Source organism: Barbatula barbatula (assembly GCF_947034865.1).
Source record: "Barbatula barbatula genome assembly, chromosome: 24".
Lineage (NCBI taxonomy): Eukaryota > Metazoa > Chordata > Actinopteri > Cypriniformes > Nemacheilidae > Barbatula > Barbatula barbatula.
Window position 1 is genome coordinate 12,706,273 of NC_136787.1, and position 27,855 is coordinate 12,734,127.

Genomic DNA, 27,855 nt, shown 5'->3' on the forward strand with positions numbered 1-27,855 from the left:
TTGTAACTCGTCAGGGATTGTCTATCGTTTTTACATTGGTTCTTAAGGGTAACGCGCCCAAATAAATACTAGGTGTCACAGTGGAGACGTGTGTCGGATTGTTTCGAAGCCTCGAAACGACACGACACATTTGATTCAACCGATCTAATGTTTCACGAAGGCTCGCTCTGCCCACCACTGCGGGCAATGGCGCTTTTATTTTGAAAAGCCGCCTGGCAGACAGCCATGTTGAGGACTTTTGTTTTTGTGCGTCGCATTGTAGAGCCACAGGTTCCTTTAGTAGGTCAGATGGTCCCGGAACAATGTAAAGCCGAAAGTAAACTCCTTATTATCGGTCTTTAATAATTATCTCTTTGAGTTACTTTTATGTTGATTGCTCAAACACATCCATAGTTTGTAGTATGGATGTCGGTTCTTTATCATGAAACTCCGCGCGCAGTATGACAGGTATTTATTTACGTCGAACCGTAGCACAAAGACTTACTATTTAAAGACACCATCTGATGTTTTTTTAAACATAATGTACTAGCACAAAGTGTAAGAGGTACAAACCGGAGCGCAATTCTGTTATTTATTCGTTCCCTAAGTATTAATAACTTTCAAGTAATTGCTACACGACGTTAGTCTTTGTGTTTATTTTCCTACATCGTCGTACTGTCGTGTAAACAGGTGTAACGTTATACTGTAACACGTACTGTACGTTATGTAACTTGTACTTTTCCCTCTAACACAGAGCAGCATATAGCGAGTCAAGAAGAACGCATAAACCGAGGGATTCACTTGATCCGATGCAGCCTGAGCCGAACCCACAGAACGGCACCGGGCTGTCATTAACCCTGCAGCCGGAGCTGCTCGCCCGGATGCCGGGTGCGGGAACATCCGGAGGGCCGGAAACAGCCGAGGACGTCCGAGTTCCAATCGCCAGCTCGACGAGCGGACGAAGTGCCAACTCCCGGAGGCCGAGAGCGACCAGTCACAGCCGCTCTCATTCTCACGCGCACGAACACGACTCGGACAGTGCAGAGTCGGACCTGGAATCTGGAGAATCCAGCAGCTCGTTATCAGAGCTGCGTTACGTTCTGAGATGGGTCAAGAAGAGTCTTCCCTTCTTAGTCATCCTGTGCGCAAAACTGATCATCCAGCACGCCCTGGGTGAGTACAGGACAGCTATGTGTGAAAACAGGTGTCTGATCTGAGTGTGAAGTTCATGACCCCTGTTGATGTTTTCTTCCTTCAGGTCTGGCTGTTGCTGTCGGCTTGTTTACCACTTTTATGTATGTCAACAAGAACATTCAAACGCAAGTGTTTCTCCATGTAAGTTGCCTCTTATTGGTGTGTCAATAGATCTTTGGGAAGTGTTTCAAATCACATGATGAATATTAACGCTTGATTTGAATAGTAAGGGTGCTCCGATTGATCGGTCGCCGATCGGACAATAAATGGCTTTAAAGATCGGGTTACACAATCTCATATAATCTTGAGTACCTATACAGTACTGCCGTGAAACAAACAGACAGACAGATAGCTTACAGGTTTACATTAGGCACATACAATTTATAACAATTTAAAAAGTGCACACTCCTATGGTACTGAGCTGATACTCACAAAATACTGCATTTGTGTCTTCTGACTTTGCATTAGGTATGTTCGACTTCATGAAATGCTGCAGACCGATCGACGAATGTCTGACATCATAGTGCCGCGAGAACATTTCGAAAGCCCACGGAGCTCTGCTCTTGTTGCACTTTGATGTCATACCCCGATCGGCCTGCGCAACGCCTTATGAAAGGGAACTTAACTAGACTCTTGCTAATAGCTTTGAAGTTCGGTTCGTGTCTGGTCAAGACACATATAACGGCATTGAAACTCCTCTGTCAAATAATTGACTTCATATGATTCATATGCAAGAAAGACTACTCGGATATGAGGAGTTAACGCTGAATTATACTTCTGCGTCGAATCGAAAGTATGACAAGATGACAAAATATAATAAAAACAAGGAAACAGATCTATCGGATCAAAGAGAGAAAGAAATTATGACTAATATGTCCAGAAACCAAGAAAAGGTGCCCACTATAATAAATCGCAAAGCAACATGAGGAGGCAGTTTTCACTAGTTCATGAACTTCATACATGCACCAAAAATGAGCAATTCATTGATACATACTAGTACGACAACAGCAACAATAATGCGCTTACCTTTGAGAGTTGCCACAATGTCTGACCGAACTACACTAAGTTACGTCTTTCGTGAAGTTGTTTTTACAGAAACATATAATGCAAGATTTAGCAAGTCCTGCAGCTGTCAAGGAATAGCTATGCCAGAGCAGTCTGTAGAGTTTAAAGGTGTTCTGATAATGAACAGATGTAGTTTAATCCCATAATCAGTTAGATTTTACTAACTCATTTACATTTACATACATTTAGTCATTTAGCAGACGCTTTTATCCAAAGCGACTTACAGATGAGGAAACATTGGAAGCAATTATAACAACATAGGCAACGAAAAATACATAAGTGCATCAAACTAGTCCATTAAAGCCTAGCACAGTATAAAAGCTAAGAATAGCGAGGTTAGTAATCATTTCTTTTTTTTATTTTTTTTTATTTATTTATTTTTTTTTTTAAAGAAGGAAAGGGAAGAGAATTAGGAAAAACTCAATCAGCAACGTGTTGACGGAAGAGATGCGTTTTTAGGTGTTTTTTAAAGATGGCAACCGAGTCTGCTGATCTTGTAGCAGCTGGTAGATCATTCCACCAATGTGGAACAGATCCAGTGAAGGTACGGGAGAGTGACTTTTTTCCTTTTTGGGATGGTACCACTAGTCGTTGTTCCTTTGCAGACCGCAGTGATCTGGCAGGAACATAGATCTGCATTAGCGAGTGGAGATACGATGGTGCAGATCCGGTGTTGGTCTTGTAGGCCAGGAGCAAAGCCTTGAACTTTATGCGGGCGGCAACAGGGAGCCAGTGTAACCTGATGAAGAGCGGAGTTACATGCGCTCTCTTCGGTTCATTGAAGACCACTCTTGCCGCCGCATTCTGGATCATCTGGAGAGGTTTGATTGTGCAAGCAGGAAGTCCAGCCAGAAGCGCATTGCAATAATCCAGTTTGGACAGGACAAGAGCCTGGACTAGGACTTGCGTAGAGTGCTCCGATAGGAATGGTCTAATTTTCCTAATGTTGTAGAGGATGAATCTACAGGACCGGGTGGTGCTGGCAACTCATTGAACTGTGCTCTTTATTAAGTTATTGTTATATTTTCAAAGTCTTCGAGTCGTCTGTCCCCACATGTGTAATCCACGTTGTGAGATTTGAGGAAGTTACACCAGTACCGTGCAACATTTTTGGGCTACTTTGGCATTGTGATCGCTTCAATATACAAAATCTGGTCTTTATAGCGCCAAAACTCCTCACTGACGAGTCATCACGTGCGGTAGACTGTAAATGGTAGATTGATTCACAGGTCTCCTATCCCAGATCTGATTGGTTAAACTGAACCAATAATGCTGAGGTCAGGAGTGTTTGGGATGACACTATACATGTTTTGAACGCAAAGAAAAGGCAAGCGGATTGGCCGGGTTTTTAATTTCATAAGAAGGCCAATTTTTGTCCACCTGCCCAATGCATTTTTCTTCAGGTCTAACCTGTTCAAAAGAAGCCCAATGAGGGTCCCGCCCAATCTGGCAACACTGATACCAAGCGTTGTGCAACAGCTGAACCTGATCTAAACCAGGTTGGGTTTTTCTGGTTTTGTCAACCCGAAATTTTCTCTGCAAGGAGTTTGTTCATCTCGCTATGTGCAATACGTCTGTATGTGAGGTGCTAGAAAAAAGCAGTGAAAGAAGTCTTTCCTTAATCAAATTTGACATGGGACTATTCTTAGCCGCTCACGAGCCCTTCGCTGAAGTGACAGTGTTGCCATATCTTCATAGAAAAAAACTGCAAACAGAGACAAGCCCAAAGTAAACCTTAAAAATACAAATAATTTATATATTTTAAGACCCAAAAATCCATTTTTATATCCATTTTTAACACCTAAAGTGTCGAGCTTTATAATTAATATTTATAATTAATTACATTTATATATCGCTTTTCTGGGCACTCAAAACGCTTTACATTGAATCTCCTCAACCACAACCAATGTGCAGCATCCACCTGGACGATGCGACGGCAGCCATATTGCGCCAGAATGCCCACCACACACCAGTTTATTGGTGGAGAGGAGACAGTGTTACAAAGCCAATTGGTACATATGGGGTTGATTAGGAGGCCATGATGTATATAGTGCGAATGGCGAATTTGGCCAGGATCTGAGACAAGACAACAACAAACATAAAAGTGCTTAAAAATAAATGAATCTGACAACACTGCAAAAAAACGCCCTCCAACAAAACACAGCGCATCTGTTAGAGGTAGTTTAGTTTAATTGTTGGACAAGGCGAATCTCTGAAAAATAACAGATATTATATTAGAAGTTATATTCTGCGAGATGCCAGACAAGGCTATGGTTACTAGTGTCCCAATCATCACTAATGCGGACAAATGGAACTATAAGGGGATTCACTCCTGCATTTAAACGGGGTTGTCATTCCCGAACGTTTGCAGTTTGTATGTGTTTGTTTTTCTGTTGTTTTTTCATAATTATGAATATATATCAAATATACACTGTTCTTTGAAATTGTTAAATACAATTCTACATGATAAATAGAAGGCTCTGATCATATCGTCCGATACTGGTTCTAAAGATCGTAATCGGTGATCGGCCCCAAAAATCCTGGGCATGCGTCAATACGGTACTGTAAAGCTTTACTTCTGCATTGGAGTTGGTAATTGTAGTTTTTGTGTCTCTTTTGTAAAGGACCGAAGGACAAAGCGGCAGTGTGTCTGGCTCTTGTTGTTCCTCACATCCTCCAGTCTTCTCCTGTTCTTCACTTTTTACACTCAGTCACTTTACCGCAGGTTAGTTTTTTTTAACTGCATATTGCTTGAGATTGTAACATGTCACAGCACAGTCAGCTTGAGGCTGTTTACATCACAGGTTACACCATGTGATGAATGGTTTCGCTTACTGTGTAAACATATTGATGCTTAGCTGAAAAGTTGCTAGTTCACAGATTTCACGAAGGGTGAACAAAAGGTGAGAAGGGCCTAATGTTACTAAACAGTAATTGACACGTCAGCTAAATGAGCAAATTTCTGAGAAGGGAACTGATCGAAACATGCACGGCATGTTATAATCTGTCTGCTGTAAAATAAAGTATTCTGTCTTTAATCTTCCCTTAGCCTTGTCTTTGCCAACCCGATGATAGATTCCCAAAATTTCTGGGAGGTTTTATGGTGCATCGGTGTGACTAACTTCATTGTGAAGTTTGTCTTCATGGGGCTCAAGTGTCTTATTCTCCTTGTCCCCTCTCCCCTCATGGCGTACCGGCGAAGGGTAAGCAAGATGCTTTTTGTATTGTTGTGTGGTTTGTAATGATTTATTGAAAGCTTAACTTTTCATATCTATCCTGCTGTCCACAGGGTCAGTGGTATATGCTTCTAGAGGAAGTGAGTCAGGTGTATCAGATGATTGCTCCTGTCCCTCTCTGGTTCCGTTATCTGGTCAGCTATGATGAAATAGAGTCTTCAGTAGGGTTGACTTTGGGAATCATACTGGCGCTGCTCTACCTCATAATGAAGGTAGGCACCAGAAAACATTGCTTGTTTGTCCAGTTGACTTCGTGTTTAATTGAACAGGTCCTCTGAATGGATTTAAAGGGATAGTTCACCCCAAAATGAAAATTCTGTCATCATTTACTCACCCTCTTGTCATATCAAACCTGTATGACTTTCTTTCTTCCGCAGAACACAAAGGACGATATTTTGAAAATGTATGATAATCAAACAACGTCAAATGGGTACCTACGTTTTTCAAATATCTTTGTTTGTGTTCTGCACAAGAAAGTCATGCAGGTTTGAAATGACAAGAGGGTGAGTAAATGATGACAAAAGTTTCATTTTCAAGTATTTCAACTATTTCTATCCGTCCACACTATGAATGTTAAATTTAAGAGAGAAGTAGAGTTCACAATACAACTATAACAATAATGATACAAAGGAATGATATAATTGGGATCTATGAAATATTGACAGCCAATCGAAAACCATGTGCAAACTTATAATAAACATACGTTATCGTCCATTGGTGTAGAAACTAATATCTATCCAGTAGGTGTGTTTTTGGTGTGAATTGGCTCTTAATCAGTGTTTAGAAGCAAAGTTTGTTGAGAAGATTTAAAATAGGTGCTAAAAGTGGTAGGAAAACATTGTAGGAAATCAGATGCGGAATTGAATAAAATATTTGCTCAGAATTTTGTAATTGACCAATCAGAATGCAGTATTTTTGAGAACTCTGTGGAAATATATAGTGGTGTTTTGGTTTGCTCTAATTACTGTCATGTCTCCATATCTTCAGCTTCTAGGATTGTACGGACAGTGGGGGTCGTTGCAAAAAACGCTACGGACTTTTATCAGTTATGAGGTATAAAAGGTTACCAGCTTCAGAAAACTTTATATTAAACCTTACCTAGTCTGTGCGCTTGCTAAACACAATATTATAGTGTGAAGCAGGCCTGTACACCTTACAGAAATTCAGTTTTTGAAAACCATTTTCCCCTCTATAAAGGTGAATGGATCACCTGCAACTTCAGCTCAATGTGTAGAAGCAGGTGACATCTGCCCAATCTGTCAAGTTGATTTTAAGCAGCCTCGGGTTCTCTTGTGTCAGGTAAGCACGAGATCTTCCTTCAGCTGGACCTGTAATGTCAACCGGATAGTTTCCACATTCCCAGGCTAAACAATGAGTCATAAAATGTAAAGATGCAACATGCGTCTATCTGTGATAACATGAAATCTTAAAACAATGAATTTGTTTCCTCGTAGTACGGGCCCTAATTCTATAATCAATTTCTATAAATGTAATATATCCTAAAAATATTTTTAATTTCAAGGTGAAAATAAGGGTGTATTTGCAAAACTATGGGAATGCTTTCCTGTAGCTCAATGGTTAGAGCATGGCACAAGCAATGCCAAGGTTGTGGGTTCTATCCCTGGGGATTGCACATACAAATGTATAGTATAATGCAATGTAAGTCGCTTTGGATAAAAGTGTCCGCCAAATGCACAAACGTAAAATGCAAATAAATGGAAAGCGCGAGCACAGTTTGTCTTTGTGGTAGGAATTTGAATTAATGGTGCTATTTACAAAACTGAGGGCACGGTTTGGAAACTCATGGTTTAGTAATAAAATTAGCCTTGGATCTCCATGTCCTTATATACTCTGTAATGCGGAGGTCCTCAAAATGGTGCCCACGCCAAAAAGGTCACGTGTCTGAAACCCATGAAAACACACACTACAGCATTTATTCTGGTTCACATGACTTGCGAAAGCTACGGTAAAAAGCATTCACACTGTTGAAAGCACAAGATGTTAACGTAAAGTGTGATTTCGCCCTCCAGCATATCTTCTGCGAGGAGTGCATCTCGCATTGGTTTAACCAGGAGAAGACGTGCCCGCTCTGCCGCATGGTTATCTCTGACAAGGTGCATAAGTGGAAAGACGGCACGACATCGGCTTATTTACAGATCTACTGAACATGCTGCTGACGGACTGGATGAAGACGAAGTATTAATTGTGAATCAACTCATGTGTCTCTATCTTATTAGATTGCTGGGTTGACACTGCAGCACTTGGTAGAGGGCGGTAGCTATTGGGTTATTGGTGGATATCTCCAAAAGTCCCTCTCTTTGACTTTGTTTGTATGGATAAATCTTGTCAGTAAGACAAGCATATTCACCAGCTCTTTGAATTATTATAATTAATGGTTATTTTCATTGTTGCATGGAATCCCTTAATATTTAGCCTATAATTTATATATTATGGTGTTCTTGCCATCTATGGTTTTACAAATATTTTTTCATTAATGAAAAGATACAAACTTTTGACGAAGATGGGGACACAATGTGATATTGTATTTGTGAAGAAAACACAAAGACAATTAATAGTTTTTGCTCCCTAAAAGTATTTTAATATATTTCTTTAATTTTCTTAGAGAGTCTTTTCTCTTTTGTATGAAAGATGCATTTTGTCAACTGTTGTTCATTTTGTAACAAAAACAAGTTAACATTTATGAATTTACATTCAAGGAGGCTGAAAATATGCTGATGTTTACATTTGTAAACTGTCGCATTACAAGAATTCTGGTTTGGTCGTTGGATGTAAATGGCATGTTTTATTTTTCTGGGATATATTTACTTCTAATTTGTCAGAGTAGCATTAGGATTTCACGAAAGATTTCTCTGTGATTTATTCATTAACAAACGTTACTGCAGTGCACATTTCAGGTCTACACAGTTTCGTGGTATTTTTCTAATCATGCTTGTAATAAACCAAAGGAATATTTTCTTACCATGATACAGTATGCAATTACAAATATATTTTACTGCACGCAAGTGTGTTTCTTACAGTACAAAGAAAGAGAATTGACCAAATAAAGTCTCTAGTAAATGCAATTTGAGACTTGTGTTTCAGTTATTGAACTGTGTTCACCAGAGATTTGACAAAGAATTTATGAAATTTAATAAATATCAGATTCATTCATCATAAATCAATACTTTAGATCCATTCATCTTTTAATTAAATGTCAAGTACATGACAAATCGAGTAGATTCATGTGAGAAATTCTGCATTCAATTCATATGATTTTTTTCACAACCCAAATCTGAATCGACCTTACATTTCTTAAAGCAGGTTTACATCTTTAAGTTAAACTGTCTGAAGCACACAATAGATTTTGCATATGTAAACTTTAATTTCTTACAAGATTAGAAAATGACACCATTTACACTTAGCACCAAGTCTTGAGCATGTCTTAATATTCTGTCAGATCATCACGAATCAGTGATAGATTATTGATCACTAGTTTTTTTAAGACCCAGGCTGTAAGAATTGTGATTATAGAGGCTGAGGCCACAGTCACTATTCAAATCATCCCACTGTGTCATACGTGACACACAAAACCAATTTCAATTTATTGGTAAAGCCATTTGTGCCAAATTACGCACACCAGCCTCTCAGCGAGTATTGCATAGTTTTCATAATCTGTCGATATTTATGTATGCAAAAGCAGGTCTTAGTAGCAGTTAAAAAGCCGTTCAGATGCATCGTAATGGAATCATGCTGCTGGTCTCACACAGACTTCAAAATCACAGCCTTTCAGATATAAAACCATTAGAGGCTTTTAACCGCCACGGCACAGCAGGCTGTTGTTTATCTGTAGACACTGTAGTTGACAGTATTATGAGCAAAGAGCTTGAGAGATTCACAGACAGGTCATAGTGAACACGACCAATTAAGAGCTTGATGGAAACTGATTCAAAGTCCAGACAGTTCAATCACAGCAACAGCCTCCTAATGTCCAACCACGATGATACACAATGGAAATGAGGTTAATATCACGTTCAATCAGGCAATTACAGTGTCACAGCAAAACAAGCCTGGGCTATTTAACATTCACATGGGAATAAAAATGATTTGTCATCCAGAAATAGTTTAAATGCGGTTACAATGATACGATCTTTAGCCGCAGGCAGACTGTTTGTTCATAATAATAAAGCATTGTTTGCACAGGGACACTCATGAATACTTCCAACCATGATGACTTGTTTTCCTCTAAATGATGGTTGTTTTATACATACAGTACATTTAAACAAGATGCAGATTTAGCATTGCTCACTTCTGGGATTTATAATAAAAAACATTATGCTGTTAGAACTAAAATAAAATGACAAAAAGCAACAATAGTGATGAATAGTATCTATGTACACCAATGGGATAAATTCTGACCTTAAAATCTCTATAAGTATTTCTAGAATACTGATTTTCTTCTCCCTCAATATCATACAGTGACATATAGTGGGGTAAATATAATTTATTAAACCTCATTACAAATATATAATCAGCATAACAAATTGAGCAACCTGTCCATCAATTTAGAATTTTTATTTGGTACACAAATTTGTAAAAAAAAACAGATGATTATTTTAAACAATCTGTACGTTCAATGTCACATTGTTGTTTGTTTTCAATCATTTACAACTATACGTTTTTTCATATTTTCAGGATGAAATTAAATGGTAGATTCCAGATTTTAAATGTGGACGCTTGAAACCCACAGAGCACCGGTGCGTATATAATAATGCAGTCACTGGAACAACCAATAATCTATTTCATTGCTGTCCTTACGAACCTTGGATACCAAATATCCTGTTTTTCAGGATATGGAAAAGAAATTGTACTTTTCAATTATTAAATAAGAAGTTGTCAAAACTAACAAGCACTTTTTAAATGTTTATTTGTAAACCCAGCGGCAAAGGATCAAAGGATGACTAATTATAATGAATTATGTATTATACCTATATTTATTAAATGTTTTAGCCAATAATGTCACCACATATTTTGCTGTAATTCTTTACTGTATATAAATTTGCATAGTTTACAAAAGTGGACAAAATTATGCAAAAGATATCTAAAAAATCTAAAACAGACGAAATATAATAATTAAAATAATAATAAAATATAAATCATCGTTTTTTTCATAGGTAGGTTATGCTAACACATCTGTATATCTTGTAAGGTGCCAACATCTCTGATTCATGGGGAACACATTTTAATGCATTATAAGAATTACAGCATCCACCTCTTTTCTAAGCACTTTAACAAAGTTATAACCATTTCCAACCACATACAGACACGCCAAACACAGTAATGTCGCTCTTCAAAACTGCACGAAACACCCCAAAGCATGTGAGCAAATAAATAAAAAAACAGACCTAGAGACACTCTGTATTCCCCTTACTTTTTGCAGGAGTGTTATATATATATATATATATATATATATATATATATATATATAAAAGATGGCGAAATTCATGCTTAAAGTCACCTCCAGGTCCAATGTGATCACATTTACAGCAAGTAAACCAACTTTCTGTGGCAGAGAGACAGTTGGCTTTAGACAAGCGCTTCATGCTTGTATACAGAATGTGTTCAAAAGTGGGTGCAGAAAGGCCTTCTGGGTAATTTGTTAATCCTAAAGTGCAAATCTGATAGAGACTAAACATCATAAATTTATCTGCAAATGCTCAGGTCTCTTGGAGAGCACCGGGTAAGACTGTTTCATGAAAGTGGATCCCAAAGGCTTTTTGATGGGAAGAGGTGCGGAAACCTCAACGCTGCTGCTAATGTCCATCTGCTCGGGCGCATCGTCGGGGGGTCGGCATGATGGAGTGGTGACTTCTGGAAAGGGTGGGCTGGGAAGAACAAGAGTGATGGAGTTTTGAATATCCGTTCGGTCAAATTTTCTGTTGATGATCTACATAAAAAAAGTCTTCGCTACAAGACTATAAAACGTTCTGGACATTCCCGTTCCATAAACCGTACAAACACAGAGGATTGAGAAAAACATGTTACCTCACTGGTGTTCTCGGGCTTCCCAGAAGTTTGAAAGGTGAACAGGATTTTGGCTCGAAAGTGAATTTTTCCTTCATGTTTTCGAGCACAGATGGAGCTACGTACGTAAAGCCCTGAGGAGAGACGGTATCCGAGAAGAGATATAAAACAGATTAGTGAGATAAAATAAAGGAAAAAAGGGAAGAAAAACAGTTGAGTTAGGAGGATGTGTAATTATGATGAAGCAAAAAAAAGAATCATGTCACGCTACGAGCTGGAAAAACCAATTAAACGGTGATAATAAAGACCAGATGAGACATTATCTTCTTCTCGTAAGTTTGTCTACAAAAACTAATTCACAACATGCTGAACAACTGACAAATTCACAATGTATAAACACATTTAGTGTGGAGATAGGAAATAAATACAAATCCACAGTGACCCACTGCTCTACATAGCCTGACAATGACAAACAAGATCAGACTTTGTATACAAAACTCTTGTGTTTGTTATTGTGCCACATGCAGCAAAGTTAATATAATATCACAGTATTTGTCACAATACATCCTCATGTGTGTGATATTCTTTTTTCTGTACAGTCAAGCTGTCGGTAGTTTCATGTAGCTGATGTCAATGCTCTTTGAAAAGAATGTCTGCCACATGCATATAGAGAATGTGAAGCTGACGTCACGCCCCATGTTGCAGTGGCGCCGCCATCTTGGCAGGTTAATACTCCACTGCATTATTGTGTTGATGTATACCGCTACTTGTTTTGTTTGATATATGGAGAAATTCCTGAACGATTCAGGCATTAAACGCACTAGCACCCATCCTCCCAAGATGGCGCAACATTCAACGCGGTGTGATGTCGATTAGCAAGCTGTATAGGTAAATACAGTCACAATCGAGAATACATTTAGCCTAAAATTAAACATACTGACCAGGAAGACTTGGTTGGCACTTTCGCTGAGTGTCGAATCATCGGGACTGTCCACAGGAGTCTGACTGGTGAACTTTGAGTCAAACTGGCTAACATCATCTGCTGATTGCTTCAGAAATAAACATCAAGAAGTTATTTTTTTATAGACGGTTTCGAAGCAACAACATAAACGAATGTTACTGTGCATGCGCACGTTCGTGGACTGCCCTTAACTTCCGATACACAGTCACAAGATTATTTCTGATAAAAAGCAAAAAACCAGAGAAGAAGCGTCACTTGGCTAAACAAAATATTTAGAATTTAGACTGCGATTCCAAGCTCAACCGCTAGATGTCAATCTCCCATACATGTAAGACACAATACACGTAGATTATGAAAATAATAAAGATGTCTTGTACCAAAAAAGGCTTGAAGGGAGGTTCAACTTTACAAGCTAGAAGATCATCCCAGTTTATATGTCTGAAGAAGGAGTGGACCTGAAGACAAAAATGTACATTATTCAGCGTATACTGATGTTCACAGAAGGATTGGGCAAATTAATACGAGCACGCATCCTTATAGGAGTTTATTTAAGTTGTGTATGCAACTGTAAAAAACAATGATACCTGGACTTCTATAGCATCTCCCTGACCTGCTCCCAGTCTCAGCGAAGCATTTCTCTTTAGCAGCTAGGTGTAAACACACACAATCATATAGAGATGAGCAACAACAACAAGATTCCACAAAGTAGGTCAAGGCTGACGGAACTATGATAACCTCTACCTTCTTCAAAAGGTCCCGAGCTTCTTGAGTGAGGTAAGGTGGAAGGTTCAGTTTGCACTTCAGGATTTTATCGATGGTCTTTTTACGATTCTCAGCAGTGAATGGGGGCTGTGGGAGACCAGGTTAGATGTTTAATGTGCAGTCTTTGGATGTTTAGTTGACCTGTGGACAAACTTAGATAACCCGAAGATGTCAAAGATAATGTATTCTTCTAAATCAGTAAATGTGTTTTTTGTTTGTTAGAGACTTTGAAGAGACTAGAAAATTATTTTTGTTTATTTTGGACGCTTTAGACACAACATAAATTGTATTGTTACTATTGCATAGTTTTGACATAGTTCTTGCAATTCTCAAATTTAGGAAACATAAACTGAGGACTGATTTAAAACCTTTGAACGGTACAGTGCATTAAAGGAATAGTTCACCTAAATGTATATATTTTTTTTAATTGATCTCAAAATAATTATTGTTTTCTCTCACAAACAATGACAAAATCTCATATAAAAACTTCACTCTCGAAGACATTTAACCACTGTGATTTTTGGACTGAAAAGTCATATACAGTACATCTAGAGTGGCATTAGGGTTCGTAAATTATGACAGAATTTTCATATTTGGGCTATTCCTTTAACCAAGTGCCAACTTTATACAATGAAAACAAAAGTACATCAAGTCTAATAAGGCTTTGCTCGGTTATCTTTTCTATGCTTGGTCATTTGTGGACCATCAAAACGGTGTCAGTCTGTCAATGAGTTCATGAGGTCAAATACACCTCGAATATAGATAACATCACCAAAGATGACACTTTCAAGAGTCTGATAAAAAGTACTTTCTTGGCATATCTCAAATACTGCAGCATACTCTACACTCTCATATTGAAACGCCCAAACCGAAAATTTCCGTTCATTGACTAAATGGTTCTTATCGTTTTGTGAAACATGAATGTAGAGCAAACACAACAGACAGAAGGGTTGAGAAGCACTCACAGCTCCTGTTAGCATATCATACATCAGGGCGCCCAGACTCCACCAGTCCACAGCTCTGTTATGACCACTTCTCATGAGGATTTCTGGGGCCCTGAAAGTGGGAAAGAGAGAGAACAGAGGGACAAAGAGAGAAAATGAATGAGTTTGAGAGAGAAAAGCTGTTTTTTTCTGGTGCTGTCTATGTTATTTTGACCTGATTGACACGAGAGGCCTCAGTGCATGTGACTGATGGAGGCTTTGACCTTTATGAACCGCACTGGATGGAGTTTTAAAGGGGCCATTGCATCAAATCTATTGTGGGACCCATACTTCAACCTTCACATGCATATGTGACAATAAAAGACCCATTAAGGGTAAAAACATAAGCATGTAAAACGAAAATATGACTGTTTTGATGTAAATATAACTGAATAACTCTATGGGAGAACTGCAGTAAAGGGGAAATTTAAAATATGACTTTTAAAAAAACATACATGTACTCTATGGTCCCACAGAAGGTGTGTGTGACTGTGCCATCGTGGATCGACTCCTTACATAGTCCGAAGTCTGTTAACTTCACGTGACCTGTAATGAGAATGTAATGAGCACATACAGAGCAGAACAAAGCATATTAATGCTATGGGGTCATTCTGAGGACCACCTGAGACGTACAGAGGTGGATTGTGAATTTTCTTACCGGTGTTATTCAGCATGATGTTCTCTGGTTTCAGATCTCTGTAGATGATGCCTTTCTGATGGAGGTGACCTAACGCCATGGAAATTTCTGCTAGGTAAAAGCTATTGCAGAAGTTTGTTTAAAAAAAGCCCAGAAAACTTAGAATCTAAAAAGCAAATTTGCAACAAAAATACCCTTTCAATTATTATGACTATTTGTGTTTAATAGCAGCCATACCACTATTGGACTAAATCTATTACATCTGAATTCAATCCATTTGATGTTTCCTAGAAGTCAGCTATTAGGACAACAGGGCAATCTATACTTGTTTGGACATTGACTTTTTAACACAATGGATCTCTTCCTCATTAAATCAATGTTTACACACAGCAGAGGTGTGAGGTCACACAGATGGGTCACCTGGACACCAGAAGAATCCATATTCTGAGACCTACAGACAAAGATCATTGGCTCACCATGCCGTGTCCTCCATGAAGATACCCTCCCTCTCCAGCTGCATGAACAGCTCTCCACCTTTCAGAGAAACATCAAATGATCACACAAAGTTATTGATCACAGAGATACACATGGAAATGAATGGTTCAGACAATGTCCTGAACACGTGCACTTTATCTTTAAAATCCTCTTTACAATCGAAATGGGCAATGAGAAGCAGGACATTTCAATAACATGAAGCATTCAAACAGGCAATTATTTGGGATACAAATATACTTTTAGAGAGTTACAGGGATAGTTCACCCCACTTGGCATCATTTATTCACCCTCATGTCATTCAGAATGTGTATACAACTCTCTCGTCTGTGGAACCAAAAAGAAGATATTTTGAGAAATGTTTCAGTGGTTTTGTGACCATACTAGGGAAGTCAATGGGGGCCAGTGTTGGTTGGTCACCAACATTTTTGAAAAAGCTTCATTTATGGGTGAACTGTCCCTTTAAATTTGATTGGACTCCAAAGCTTTATTTATTAAAATGATGGATTGCTGGCACATACCAAAGTTACAACAGCAAAGGCATACCACACACCATGTAAACATACCGCTTAGATACTCGAGAATGAGGTAAAGTTTGCCTCCCGTCTGGAAGGCATATATAAGGTCCACAATGAATGGATGCTTAACTTCCTCCAGGATGCTCCTCTCTGCCTTAGTGTGAGCCGTGTCCTTCGCATTGCGTATGATCATGGCCTGGTGAGAAACACAGCAAGATCATGTCAATAGTGAAACACACTCGGCGGGTCTCCAAACCACACAATCATAAAACCCTCGACCACAGCTGTGATGGGTTGTGAGATGAGTGTGAAGTGAATGTTGTCGTGTGTTTTTCTCTGAAGCTTCAGGCTGGTGTCCTTATTGCTTTTATTGCCGTTACAGTGAACGGTTGTGTGCAAAGTTAATCTATGAATCCAAGGCATTGTCACTAGCAAACTGAATGCAACAAAAGCTAAAAGGAACATGTTAATGTGGGGACTCGAGATGGATATAATAAAAAAAGCATTTTAAACAAAGCTACCTTTTGTTGATGAATGTTACAATTGCCATGTCTTTAGTTCCACGTGTTAGGGGATCATTGAAAAGACATGATACATGCATAAAAATCTAAAAACATTCACACAACTATGAAACATTTGCATTCTCAGACCCTTAGTCTGAGACTCACCTGACTGAACCCGACATGATGGATTACACAAAAGAACATTACAAACAATAGATGATAAAAGACATCCCAGAAAAGATGTATTGCAAAGGCTTAAGAGAAACATGAGGTTGTACCTTTTTCAAGACCTTCATAGCAAATATCTTTCCACAAGCTGCCCCAGAAACCTTGCGTACTTGAAAAACCTTTTTTAAACAAAGAAAACATTTACATTAGGTGCATTTTAATCAGTATGTGTGTCCCCACAGAGGACAATGTTCTTCTCCCATTTACCTTTCCATAGCCTCCTTTACCCAAAACACGGAGCAACTCGAAGCACTCAGGACGAATCTGCTCTGTGCCTTGATTTACGTTGTTTTCTGAGACCTCGTACTTCTCACAGTCATCCATACTGTTTTCAAAACATTACCACTTTATTATTACAGAAAAAAGATGAAGAGGAAAAAGACATGAAGGTGTTTCGTGTTTTTTACACATGCATGCACGAGTACAGACTTACCATTCAAATCTATTGCACTGGTCTACGTAGTCATTTATTTGGGCCTGTGGATACAATCAAATGAAAACAAGCGTCACTGTGGGATGCTGAAACATCTCAACACATTGTGTGTAGGCCTAAAACTGTGTTCTGGTAAGGTTAACTGCTTACACTAATCTATAACATCAGTTTCTCGTATCTCTGCAGCTTTTCCTCCAAATGCAGTGTGCAGATCTGACATGAACATTAAAGCTCAATCTATAGCAATGACTGATGCGCACTGGCTCTCCTCAACTCAGGAGACTATCAAGGTCACTATTTGCTGTTATCACATTACAGGTCTAGGCCTCACAATAGACTGAAGATCAGACCAATCCAAGTTTATTCTAGGTTCAGAGGCATTTCAGTAGCAAAGCATCTAAAAGAAGATATTATGACACAAGTATGAACACTGTATCCTGTTGTTGCATTCATTTGATTTCTTATAAAACAAATTTGAGATATTAGATACATGTTATATTACACAGGTATAAATGATGAGCCTGTCTTTAATGGTGAAATCAATTATACTTTTAAATGGGTAAAATATAGATGCTTGCTGTTGATCGCATGTTGATATTAAAACAATATTTTTAAGAAAAGTAAAACTTTGCTCTACAAACTTCCTTAGATTATTTCAGTCTCAGATGCATTTTAATGTGTTTAAATAAATATTTAAAATATTTAAATGAAACAGAGAAAAAATACTTTTGGATACCATCTGATGTCCTATGGAAAATAACCATGGTTTTACTATAGTTAAAGTAATGTTTTACTCCGAATACCATGTTCATATTTTGATTATTAAAACAGTAAGACGACTTTAAATCTGTGCTTAACATTACTAGAAAATACCATAGTAAAACCATGGTTAATTTCTAATGTCATTGGTCGTCTGACCGCTCCTATAATAATGACTCAAGCTGTATCGTTACAATGCTGCATCGATCAGCAGGCCGGTTGCCATGCCCTGGTGATGCGGTAGATGCGAAGCCGGTAACCGGTTACATACCCCGTCAACAAGCTCATCATCCGTGACATTTTCCTCCGGCTGATCGAGATCGATATCAAACACGCCGGCCATTGCCCCAATCCAGTTAACGTTATATTATAATTTAACTCATAAACCTTAATGCCACGCCGCCATAACCGGCTCCGGTACGCATCCTTGCCGCGGTTGAACTGGCACACCGGTAGCTCGGCGACGAGTGTGGAGCGATTTCTCAACGACCTTTAGTGCGCATGCTCAGTGTAGTGTTTTAAGTCCTGGCAAAAATGCATGCATGCAGAATGTAAATGTAAAACTATTTTTGAAAACCAATTTATGCTGCATTTTTCGAAACCAGTCTATTAATGATCTAGTTTTGGTACAGTCTGTAGATGAACGATGGGTCTTGAGCGGTTCATGGACGTAAATAGACTCCTGTAAAAAGTGCTTTACGTGCAGTAACGCCATACAACCAGTAGATGTCCATAAAAGACCAAGTTGTGGGTATATAGTGTAGTGTAGCACAGTATACTACTTTACACTATAGTATAGTGTTATGTTTTATTGGTTTAGAGATCTACCATCCACACTGTCTCAGAAAATAGTGAGCAAGCTAAAGGTGACTACAGCCAGGAATATGTTAGTGGAGGGAGAACATTCTGTAGACTGGTGTATGTATAAAGATTTACATTGAGGCTCAGTGTAGAAAAGAAAATATATATTTCCAATAGTACTAGATTAAGGATTAAACTGTGTCATGAGGGATAACTTTATACAATTCATGTAATTCTATACAAACCTTTGATCCTATTCTACTTAAAACCGAGTTGGTAAATGTGGCAGAATGGACAGCTGGAAAAAAGATGCGAGCTCACATTGTAACAAAGTGCTGGATGGCCACAATTCTCTGTTCCCCACTTCATAAAACCACATAAATGGATCACAATGGGGACTTTGTGTGTTACATATGCTTCAAGCTGGAAAAAAGCATTATGCAAAATACAGTTACAGGGACTTTCCAAAGTTATGTTTTTTGAAAGGTCATAATAGCCCATTTATACTGTACACAAACGACTCCTAAACAATACATCACAATATATGACTGTTGATTTACTGTACATTTGATCTGAATGTAGATTGTTTTATGAATTAGCCTCTTGTTGTTAAGTGTAGTTACAGTGGATAACTTTGTTTTCTGGAAAGGAGAAGTGGCCAATTGGAACATGAACAAGAAGGAACTAAACATATTTTCCGGTCATTTTAATAATTCATACCTGTAGGTAGCTGTGGCATGTGCAGATATCATGCATGAATATTTTTTTTTTGATTATTTTAAGATTATTATTTTACTGGATAATAATCACAAAATCTGTTTAGGGTAACATTTACACATGACTCTGACTCAACCTGGGTGTGACAGTGCTCTCTGGTCCTGTGACAGGACATCATTGATTCATGTGACAGGTAAAGCCCCTGACTCGCCTGGACTTCAGCCGCCTCTTAAATTATTTATGCACCTGCTCCTGCCAGCTGTGAGAATCATAATTCCCTGATTGTTTCAAACCTCTCATGTTTCATAGGAACTCTGAATCATAACAGTAGATCAACTCCTTCAGAATATCTCGAAAGAAAATAAACATGCACACATTTCTGTACTTCTGTAGCTCGTCACAAAAATGAGACGTAACTATGAAAAAAATGAAAGGAAATGATTTATAAATTGTACCGATACATTTGAAAAATTGTTAATATATAAATATATTGTATAACAATATAACACTCATTTTTTTAAACGACTGCTTTCAGGTCTATCTAAAAAGTTAACTCGTGCCCCCTACTGGCTCCCTCGAGGCAGTGCATACAAGACGTGCGTGTGTGTAGTAGCCTGATACACACTAAACCCTCAAAACACTGGCGTCGGTCACGTGCTGAGCAAGAACACCTGACCTACAGTGTTCATAAAGAATACAAAAGAGTGTGTGTGGGGGGGGGGAGGTGCTAAAATCTCAAAGAGAACATGTCAAGCCTTATTTGAATATTAAGAACGGTTTAAACCAGATTAATTTGCATAATAACAAGCCATAAGGCAAAGCCTGTAACTGAAGTGGGCGTGGGTCAGTTTCAAACTGTTAGTCATATCATATCACGTCACTGAAGGTGCGTTCCAACAAAGACTTTTTACAAAAATGCATGTATACTACACAAATACTTTTTAGAAATAACTAATGTTATTTTCTTTCATTTACATTTTGTAATTCAAATGTTTATTTAAAGTTGTAAATGCTTTACAGCTACAAGTTAAAGTTCTGCTTTTAAAAATAATAAGATATGCTATTGTAATGATTTGGTAACACAAATCTGTAAATTATACAACAAATAAAGAAAACCATGACACGTAAACAGAGTCTTTATTCAAGTTTATTGTTTTTTTTAAATACATAAAAAATACATACACGCGCAAACATGAATGGCAGAGGGGGTTCCATAAAGTACAGGATGTTCTGAAGAGTACCAAGGAAATGACACGACTAACGTGAAAGCACCCTCGTTTCTTAACAAGGTCCGAGTGCACAACGAACATGAATTGCTGTATGAACATCACTGTAGTTCAATAACAAATCCTGGTATTAAATCAACGATTATTGTTAACGAATCAAGTGATGAGCAAGTATAAATACAGCAGCGTGGACAGATATGCTGCCATGAAAGTGTGTTGCAATGAGATGTGTTTTCTGGATTCTCAAGAAATTCAAGAGGACAAAACTAAGTGCCGGAAACACACACACACCATTTTAACGGGAAGGAAGTAATGTATGTCTATGCGGAGACACGCGTGTACGTGTAACTTATAGGGCGAGCAGAAACACGTCATTCGCGTTCTCCATAACACACACCAGTGCCCTTTAGCTACCGGACATATTCCATAACGACATCAACACAAAAACACAGGTACTCAAAATACAATTACAAAAAGACAAATTCGAATTAAAAACAGATGTTATGACTTTTGGGGGTGAAAAGCCCAAAATGTCGGACAGCCTACAGACTGTTGTCGCCGGACTAATGTAACAGCCAACACCAGTCTGATAAGCTATCTGACACACTGGAAAATATCTTATCCACACTACTAAAACACACAACCAAGAATTAACTCACTTACCAATGACGACAGGAGCCGACGGGATGCTGAAAGAGGGGCGTGGTCATCAATGGTAACAATCTAATTACATAAATCCCTTGATGGCAGAGCCGAGAGCCTTTTCTCAATCTGTGTCCCCTATTTTCTCTGTGGCTGTGTATTAAATACACCGAGCTGTCTACATAGACGACAATGTTAAAGCTCCGTTCGCGCGATCGAACGCTCTACACAGGCTGTCTAGGTAGACGACTGGCTGGATGTTGAAGCGCAGCCTCTCTCTCTCTCTCTCTCTCTCTCTCTCTCTCTCTCTCTCGCTACGCCGGCGGCGCGCAGTGCATTGAGTTCAGCCGAGGGTTCATTCGAGGTAACGGCACAGAAACTCCACACTGTTGCCTTTTTTGCACGCTTCCAGACTCGCTTACCAGGGCGACGTTATAAAAGGCACCGCGAAAAACATTTCACAAGCAACCGAAGGGGAAAGAATACGTAACAAAAACGAGTTTGCCCACACAAGATTACGAACGTCATCGTCACGCTAAACATGTTGTTACACAAATGTACAACACACCGTCAAAGCGTCCGAATGAGCACGTGCGGCGACGAGCATCTCGCATCATGACCGGATGTTCTTAACATGTATAGAATATGAGCGATAAGGAGCTGCGCGGGAAACGTGGCACCCCGCCCACGCACATATGTGCACGTTTTAATCTGATTGAATGCGTTATTGCATCTGGAGTGGAGCGGCACTATAGTGAGTCATGTGGTTATACGAACACTCTCTTTTACCCCGTCTATGGGTTTCTTGAAACAAAGCGATCTCTAGACGAAACGTGTGATGCAAGCTTAAAATGAGGGGTTTCTCATTAAAATTGTAAAACTCCAGAATCTTTAGGGTAACTTACATTTCTTTTACCAGAAGCACCTAGCAAAGCTTAACTTAACAGCACATCAGCTGTCAATCAAGACCAGGCAAAACTGATGCAGTCGGTCCCTTATGACTACTTAAGGGTAACAGACTACAACATCAGTGCCAACCCCTACTAGTAAGATCATATGACCTGTGTAAGATGAAGAGCTGATAACATGAGTATCTCAGCGCAAACCGCCTGCTTACCAAGGGCATTAAAAAGTCAAATGTTACTGATAGCCCCATTACAAAATACACCTGACTAAAAGGGAGAAAACTCTAAGATTATCTCGAGATAAACCTAAGGAAGCTAACTTTCATGACATACATCTAGGTACACGTAGTTGAGAGAACGAAAATCAAACCACGATGACCACTGCCTCCTGAAACAGCCGGTCTTCATTCTGTAAAAGAAAGAAAAAAAAGCTGTCAATTAAACATGAACACAAGTACATCAACTCATCACAAATATCATGTAACCGAAGGTTAAGTCATCATTTATCCCCTCCGCCGTCCCCTCGATCGCTCTAATCTCTCGCTCTCAAAACCGATTTGTGTTTGTGACACGCGCTCTGGCATCACCCCCTCCTGCCAGTTAAACAAGCACCACTGCTTTGCTCAAGTAACTACGAGAGGTTCCAGTTACCAGAAAAAGGAACATCGTTCCAGAAACATCCGTAATCTCTCATTGTGCAACATCATCTCCCTCCCTCTCCTTCCTCCTCCCCCACATACACACGAGCTGGAAAAGCGCTCGCATGAGAAGAACGATTCAACTGATTCTTCAACACGACGTGAGCGAGCGCTCCGGAGGTATAAAGGTGCAGCTCTTTGTTTCCACGCGCCTTTCTGAGGGGACTGTCAGCGGTAGGAATCGAGAGTGCAGCTACACGCCCCCCCCTTCCCCCCAACCTCCTCCCAGGGGCCCCTCCTGTCCCCGGCAACCCGCAATGGGTTCAACAGGGTTCGGCTGCCGAGGAGGGGGGAGGTAAGTGTGACGCGGGGGAGTGTCCGGTTCACTCAAAGAGCTCCAACTGCTCAGTATGACTCAGCATCCCTCCTCGGCCAGACCCTGAACAGGCCCCCGCGATCGTACGTACGAAGCCCTCCGCTACATTATGGTCTGCCACATGCAAACAATAACACGGAATCACACGCTGGAATAAAACCAGCCATAATTAGGCGAGGGAGATAATAAGGACGTGGAACAAAACGATGGGATGGGAGTAATAAATTAAAGGGGCGAGAGAGAGAAATAAACATATAGTCTGAACCCGTGGAAAATTAAAGGAAGAATGGAGGGAATGACTATGTGTGAAGGCAGATAGATAGATGATGTAAAGGGCGTGATGAGATGGAACACTTACGGTTAGGGTGGCCTCTCCCGCCCAGTGCTGTAATTCTGCCCTCTGGGCCTCAAGGTACTCCTGAAAGGCTTCTGTAGAGAGGCGCCAAACGGGGAAGATCTCTGTTTGACAGAAAAAGAAACGGGGGGAACGAAAGGGAGGGAGAAGAGAAAGAGAGAGAGCGATCAGAGAGGTCACATAAATTTCACTTACCAACTCGAAAGGTCAGTGAGTTTCCTTTACCCAGTGTTAGCACTGCCTCCCCCCACCGTTCTCAGCGAGCAAGCGCACGCACCAGAGAGAGAGACAGAGCTCTCAGAGTTTATCCCAAAAGACAGAAACAAAAATAAAAAAACTATAAAAGTACAGCTTGTTCTCAAACCTACATAACCTAGCGTAAAAAAATAATGGTGCGGAAAAATGTGGGGATCGAGAATAGGAGATTGCTTGTCCCAGAGGCATGCTCGCGCAGAGCCATCCACACTCCCCTGAAACGTCCCTCAGCCAGGCTGAAGGAAGAAATGAATGATTTCTCAGAACTCTCACATTTATCATCGGTGGTTCCTGTAAGAACTGGTTTCAGCCAATTAATGAGGAAGTGAGTCCATGCTGTGTCATTACTGGTTGAGACAGAGTGAAAACTCCGCCCACTTGAAGTTGGAAGGAGGGACTCTTTGAGAGACAGCCCATATTAGGAAACCCTTTTATGAGATTTAGCCACTAGCTATACACCCCCCCCCCCCCCCCCCCACTGACACACGCATACACACAATCACATGGCAAGGAAAAGAGAAGGAGATTGCCCTGGCATGGCCAATGGCCCCTCCCAAACAAGTCGAGCAAATTAAACACAATACATACGTTTTTGAACTAAAAGTGAGATTATTTCTGTGTGACACATATTGATAAAATGACAACTTTATTGGCTAATCTGTTTTGACATGTCTTGAGTCTTTGTTTTAGCACTTTAAGTCATGTGATGAGTGGTCGGACGATCTCTTTGAATCTTTATTTGTGCATTTCACACACACACAGGCTAACAATTTACTCTCCCGGGCACTTTCTGAATGTGCAACTTTTACGGATAGACAATAGATGAGCTCATGCTGGTCATTTTGTTAAATCATTAACTAAACACATTATCACCCACCCGTATGGGGGTTAACTGAATGTACTAAAGATCAAAACAACAAAACTTGAGCACGAGAAGTGGCAAAAACATGCAGACTCGTAATGGATAGTAAGTATGTTAGGATCCACCATCAAAACCAACACCCACACACCTCATACCAAAAGCTAACCAACTAAATACACAGAGAGGCTAAAATGTGCACATTTCAGGGTTAATCTCGACATCTAAACGTTCATTTGTTTTGTTGTCAGCGGGAATTTGGAGAACAGGTACTGCGAAACACCCTCGCGTAGAACAAAGAGTCAGATCAAAAACTTGTGTCTTTGTGTTTGAGATTTGGCGGGCTCCAATCGAGCCTCCGATGAGCCTCGGTGAGTCAGTGCCCGTGCGAGTCAGACCTTAAACTCCTACCAACCGCCAGAAGCACGCTACTAAAGCATGAGGTCCATCTACATGTCAAGTCCATAATACAAGGATTTTCACATCGGTTCTGGAACATTCTGGGGCAGGGATATCTTTGGAAAAACATTCTGGACTAAATGATATATATTCACTCTCAGCATTCTATGGTCTGGTCATATTTACATTTTTAAATGAGAAAAATGTGTTGTGATGTCTTGGGAAATGCTCGTGTGTTTGGTTCACGGTGGAAGCCATGCGATTTGTACAGTGAGGGGCAATAAAAGTGAGTACTTGAAATATTTCCAAAAATATCTGGCATGGTTTTGGAAAGAAAACACAATATTTTATGATGGTAAAGGTATTATTTCGGCAGAAGAAATAAGTCTGAAAGTGTACATTTTGAGGATATCAGAACAAAAGCAGCATACAGTCTCAACACAATCCATTTAGAGATGTTTCAACACATGTTATATAAAAATGTAATGTCTTTTGTAGCTTTATTTTTACGAAGATGTGTTTTCTAAAAAAAATCTAATGGCTCATTATTCATGATTAAATAATGTAAATAAAAAAATGAATAGACCTTACAAAACAAGCAGACATACATTATCTCAATACACTATCTTAAAATAAATGGTCATACCAAACCTGGCACAACACCTAATGCTAAAGTGTTTTTCCGTCCCTTTATCAAAGATTTTATCCAAAATGTAAAACTTGTGGCTGCAACTGTATAAATTAAAAAAGTAAATTACAATTATTAAAATGACACTTTTTGAATGAAATGTGTAATTAATCTAAAGTGACAAAAGTGTAAACCAAAGTGTGATTTGCTTTATTTATTTTATTAAAATGAATCCATGGAACTCCTGAGGCAAGTAAAACACCCAAATAAAATCACATGAAACATACAATGTACAGAAAGTTATATTACAATTATGTGGAGACATCTATGAAAATAAATATTTTGAGGAGCAATAACTAATTCATTGTTAATATTCATTATGTTGTATGTAAGTTAAAGAACAAATTACTAAAGTGCTAAAAAACTGTCTTAATAAATTATTTAAAAAAAAGATGTGTTTTTGTTATATCAAAAACTTTCAGGATTTGGGCACAAACACACACATCTATGTGTGTGTGTGTGTGTGTGTGTGTGTGTGTGTGCGCGCGCCAGTTTAACCATATTTTGAGGACAAATTTGTACCCAAAAGTGAGCAAAACCTAACAAATCCGAGCATAACTTCCCTTTGGATTTGTCCTCATTTGTAAAATCACTTTAAAATGTAACAAATGCAGAGGTTCTCTTTTAGGGTTAGGTTATAGTGCTTATAACTAGCTATGTATAAAACAATAGAAGTCTATGGAATGTCCTCATTTGGTTCATGAGTAAACGTGTGTAATATAAGGTGTCTAAAATCAACCAACAATTCATCTCATATTATCAAAATAAAATACATATGCATATATACATATAAATATATTATAATGAAATAGCATACAAAACAAGGCAAGGCCCAAAATTATACTGTAATATGTCATTCCAAATGTCAGTGCTAGTTCATGAAGACAAATACACCTCCAAATGAGGAATCATCATTAGCAAGTCAAAACCTTACAATATTACAGTTATACGGCTTGTCATGTTGATTACTTGAGATTATTCACAGGATGTACTGGTGGACGATGTTAAAGTGAGGATACGTTACCTCCATTACTCGCAGGTGATTGAACATGGCCAGCTGATGTCATTTAATTAAAACCCTTCCTTCACTTGTTTACCTCACTCCACAGTGTGTGACAGGAGTGTGACATAATCAAACATACGCAGAAAAGGATGATGATGATGATCCATGCCGGTCATCGCTGATGTGAAATGCCGGTCAAGAGCATGATGGCGCGAGCTACATCTACTCCTTGCCTGTTTGACCACATAAGCTTCTGACTCAGGCAGCTCTAGGAGTACACTAACGTCAACAAAAGCCGAAGGGAAAAAGTGAAAAGTGGCTCTCCAAATTGTATTATTGGATAAAGGATGATGCAGGAGGAGAGTAATGATTAGCAAAACAGATTAGCGTGCGGGGACAGGCAAAACAATATTTTTGGGCTCAGATTAATTCAATTGTGGACAGTGGTTCCACACATTTAATAAGGTTTTCTTAGTATTAAACTAAACCGTTAACTGAAATACCTTTGGAAAGTGCGAACAACGGAAATAAGTAAACTTAAATTAGCCAGATCAAATCTAACCTGACTAAATCAAGTATAGCGCTAGCTAACACTAGCACACGTTTGCATGCTAATCGTAATGCTTTAAGACATAAAATGAAACAATAAGTATGTAGTGTTGAAGTGATTACTTGTAAGAATCTTTTATTTTCCTAAAGCAGCATGCTGGAGAATCTCCATTATCCCTTTCTCGGTTTAAGCAAATGGTGTTTATATTTTACTTGGTATTTGCACATATTTTGATCCAGAACAATGTACATTCAAGATATACATTCAGAATATGTTCATACCAGAGCTACAGGAAGACCACAACGCTAACCCGAAATTCAGAAAATTAGAAAAATCCTTAAATACACATTACCATGAAAGAACAATTAAACAAGTTTTACCACACAATAAAATCAAATTTAATATCAATCAACTGACTAAAAAATTGACAACAAAAAAACCTGTTGCACATATTATCGCTTTATTGCTCCCTGAACATTCTGTCGCTTTGAATAAAAACGTCTGCTAAATGACAAAATGTAAATCTAATATTGTTTGAGTCTACCTTTTTTTAACAGAGCAAGCGGCAAATATCCCATTTCTGAATGTAGGTTACACGAATCTGTTAAATGGATGCAGGAACAGGATGAGGTCTTGTCACACCATTAACAGAATTACCTGTTAACACTTG

At 39.0% G+C, this 27,855-nt stretch overlaps 2 protein-coding genes across 3 annotated transcripts; one reads left to right on the plus strand and one right to left on the minus strand.

Annotated features, from left to right (window-relative positions):
• Positions 1–230: 230 nt before the first annotated feature.
• On the plus strand, positions 231–8,655 carry rnft1 (ring finger protein, transmembrane 1). 2 transcript variants are annotated; one of them, XM_079448782.1, is made up of 9 exons: positions 231–447; positions 734–1,152; positions 1,238–1,314; positions 4,863–4,963; positions 5,288–5,441; positions 5,528–5,686; positions 6,462–6,527; positions 6,672–6,773; positions 7,505–8,655. In XM_079448782.1, the coding sequence occupies exons 1-9, from the start codon at positions 422–424 to the stop codon at positions 7,637–7,639; spliced, it is 1,239 nt and encodes a 412-aa protein (XP_079304908.1). In that variant the 5' UTR covers positions 231–421; the 3' UTR covers positions 7,640–8,655. The 2 variants fall into 2 exon arrangements, with proteins under 2 accessions (XP_079304908.1, XP_079304909.1); XM_079448783.1 differs by having other exon boundaries at positions 231–316; positions 7,505–8,562.
• A 2,445-nt stretch (positions 8,656–11,100) lies between these two features.
• rps6kb1a (ribosomal protein S6 kinase b, polypeptide 1a) lies at positions 11,101–17,140 on the minus strand. The gene is made up of 14 exons (XM_079448129.1): positions 17,013–17,140; positions 16,787–16,904; positions 16,630–16,698; positions 15,897–16,044; positions 15,315–15,372; positions 14,860–14,960; positions 14,657–14,747; positions 14,184–14,274; positions 13,198–13,305; positions 13,041–13,103; positions 12,834–12,911; positions 12,437–12,544; positions 11,517–11,629; positions 11,101–11,356 (listed from the first exon to the last, which is right to left on the minus strand). The coding sequence occupies exons 2-14, from the start codon at positions 16,901–16,903 to the stop codon at positions 11,167–11,169; spliced, it is 1,335 nt and encodes a 444-aa protein (XP_079304255.1). The 5' UTR covers position 16,904; positions 17,013–17,140; the 3' UTR covers positions 11,101–11,166.
• Between the last annotated feature and the right edge of the window lie 10,715 nt (positions 17,141–27,855).